Source organism: Arachis duranensis, chromosome 8 (assembly GCF_000817695.3).
Source record: "Arachis duranensis cultivar V14167 chromosome 8, aradu.V14167.gnm2.J7QH, whole genome shotgun sequence".
NCBI lineage: Eukaryota > Viridiplantae > Streptophyta > Magnoliopsida > Fabales > Fabaceae > Arachis > Arachis duranensis.
Window position 1 is genome coordinate 46,440,472 of NC_029779.3, and position 3,197 is coordinate 46,443,668.

General features: G+C 26.7%; 1 protein-coding gene across 1 annotated transcript in view; it reads right to left on the reverse strand.

The window, feature by feature from the left end:
• LOC107463243 (lipase-like PAD4) overlaps nt 1-3,197 on the reverse strand; it is a 9,147-nt gene extending 5,950 nt beyond the window's left edge. Inside the window, exons 1-2 of the mRNA XM_016082005.3 lie at nt 3,069-3,197; nt 2,595-2,928 (exon numbers count right to left, since the gene is read on the reverse strand). Coding sequence (XP_015937491.1) covers nt 2,595-2,928; nt 3,069-3,091 — 357 coding nt within the window. The 5' untranslated portion in view covers nt 3,092-3,197. The remainder of the gene's footprint in view (nt 1-2,594; nt 2,929-3,068) is intronic.

Consider the following 3,197-nt stretch of genomic DNA (forward strand, 5'->3'; position numbering starts at 1 on the left):
AGGACCCAAAAAAAAAAAAAGAGTTACACAATTAACTACGCAATTTAGGAACTCAGTGAAATTAAGTGGTTTGTTTGGTGAACCTTTTTGAAAATGATAGCTTCTGCTTCTGTCTTTATATCGCGGGAAAAATCCATAAATAGGACTTCAATTATTTTCGGCTTTTATCATCTACTAGAATGGGACATAAAGCAAAGTTCTATCTTTTTGTGCCTTTTATCATTATTATTTTGTTATTTTGTAGCATACATTGAATATAATAATTAATAACGACCTAGAAAAAGTTGAGAATTTCTTTAATAAAACAGTTAAACACAATAATGAAAAAGCAACTTTTGAGGTGCTCAACTCCAATTCAAATTCCTTTTCTTCAATTAAAAAAAAATCCTCCTTCTCTTTACAAACTTGATTGATTTCAAAAGAGAACAAAGTATGATTGGTGACATTTATTAGCTATGGTAGAGGCTTTGGTTGAGTTGGAGTTGCATACCATTTATGAATCTTGTAAAGTTACAATAACATTAGGTATAATATGAATTTAATTAATTTTATTGCAGAAAAAAATTAAATAAAAGAGTGGAAAGAGAAAGAAAACATGAAAAAGTAGAAATAAAAGAAAATGGAGATGTGAAAATATAATGCCGAATTTACTTTTGGTGTAAATACCAAAAGAAAATTTACATATATATTTTTTTCAGTAATAATCTACTTTTGAATGGGGACGATTTTCTTTTATCCATTGAATCATGGGAAAGAACTTGCTTAGTAACAATTAAACTTGTTTAAATAATATTCTTTTCATTCTAAATTAATTGTTCATTTTATTTCTTTGCTATGTTAAAAAAATGTATATATACATAATTAAATAGTAGGAACAGCACAGATAAAGAGAAAGAGATGAAATCCGTTCAATTTGGTAGTTAACATTGCAACTTCAATTTACACATTTACCCTCTTAGTAAATATTAGTCATTTAGGCAATTGTGCACAAGGATAAAAGTTGAAAAAGAAATAGAAAAATAAGAATTGAACACCAAAAATATCAATCTCCTTTATATTAGTGTATAGTTCTATATAAATAATATCGACGACATCGTATATATTTAAACATCTACATAAAATTTACTCGTTCAGCAAATAAATACAAATGAACAATATTATATAACCAATAAAATTGATCTATTTTTGTTAATATTTAGCTGGTAAATTTTTTTATACTAAATTTTAAATTTAATATCCCAAATCTTAGATTTTAATAATATAAAAATAAAATATTAATTTAAAATATTGACTAATATTAATATATATATATATATATATTTGTATTTTTCCTGCTCCTGTATTAGGTAATAGGTACTCTCTCTTTTCATTCTTTTGCCATCACCTTTTCACAGTGACAAATGCACCCACAGGCCACAACACCACGAAATTCTTGTGAAAGCAAATAAGAAAGAATAAGTGATAAAGTGTAACTGTTCAGATGTTAACTTATCTCTTTTATTATTTCGCTTTAACCTTTTTCCTTTTCCACTTAAACCCCGGATAGACCATAGATTAACTAATCAAATTTAAAATATCAATCAACATATTATTCTATCAAATAATTAGCTCTGCCACTAGCTAAGTTTGGCAAAAAGTTGCATTAATCCATCAAATAATAAGACACTTTTATCGAAAACTTGGAGATAATAATATATTACAATAGAATTAAACAGAATTTATATTATTTCTATTGCAATATCTCAAAAAAATAAATCAAATGATTTTTTTTTCAACTTAAATTAAAAGAATTTTTTTTTGAAAAACATTTTTTTAATAAAAAAAAAAGTTTATTTTTAGAAAACATTAAAAAAATTGAAATAAATTTTTTTGAAACATTAAAAAAAATTATCTATTAAATCATTTATAAAATTAAAAATCTTCTTTTTATTAAGAATTCAATAGAAATCCTTGAACTTATCAACAAAAAGAGTGAATCTCTATTGAGTTCTTCTTACACGATTATTTTGCAAACTCAATTTATCTTATTGCTATAGGTACCTAAATTTATAATTGAATTTTAACTTAGTCTCTAAAATTTTAATTAATTTTATTAATTTTTAAATTTTATAAATATGAATTAAGTTAGTTCTTAAAATAATTTTAAAAGTATAGATATTAATAGAATATTATTATTTTTTGTTATTTAAATACCAAAATTAAAATTATATTTATTACGAGTTTTAAGATAGCATCTAATTGTTCATAACTTCATAACTTCATATCAGTATTCTATTAATATTTTTGTATTAAAAATTATTCTAAACACCAATGTAAAATATATTTACAAAATTTAAAAATTAAAAGAAGGCAATTGAAACCAAAAATTAAATTAAGACTCAGCATACAAATAACTCAAAAAACTTGTTCCATCAACAACTGCACCCATCCACCACAAAATTAGACCAAAATATCTCCGAAGAAATAATAATAATAAACATGAAAGAGACGAACAAACCAATATTTTCAATAAAACAAAATAATAAATTAGTTAATATTAACTCAAAAATTAAAAAAAAAATAAAAAATTAGAATCAAGAAGAAAATAAACTAACCTGGTTGCGGAAAGAGACGAAGAAAGAGGAAAAGAGATCGAAGATGGCGGCGTGCACCATAACAACCTCCTCCTCCTCCCTTTTCCGATGCATACTGAACAGCGATTCTCCTCCGATGCTCTCTAACGCCACCAACCTTCTCCAGCTAGATTCCGTCCCCTCCGCCATCTGAACCCCCGATAAAGCCACGTACACCACTTCTCCGTCGCCGCCGCCATTTTCTGCCACGAAACTCCGTGCAGCCGTGGCGTTGGCCACGCTGCACAGCCTCCATGACTCCGATATTATCGGACTCGTTGTAAGACACGTGGCCAGATCCTCGCTGGTTTCAAACCTGACATGGCAAGAAATTATTCAATTCATGAAATTAAATTAAAGCATAAGATGATTGATTGATAATTAACTAAAAGTTTTAGGTAATGATTAGTTATATTAATAATTTTAATAAATGTGTGAAAAAGAGTGAGTAATTACGATGAAGCTTCGTCGAGAACCATGGTATTTATATATATGGTGTGTAAAACACTAAAACGAAGAAATGTTTTCAAGCTTGGTTTTCAATTTCTAAAGGGTTGAAGGAATTGAACAATTTATTACGTGAAT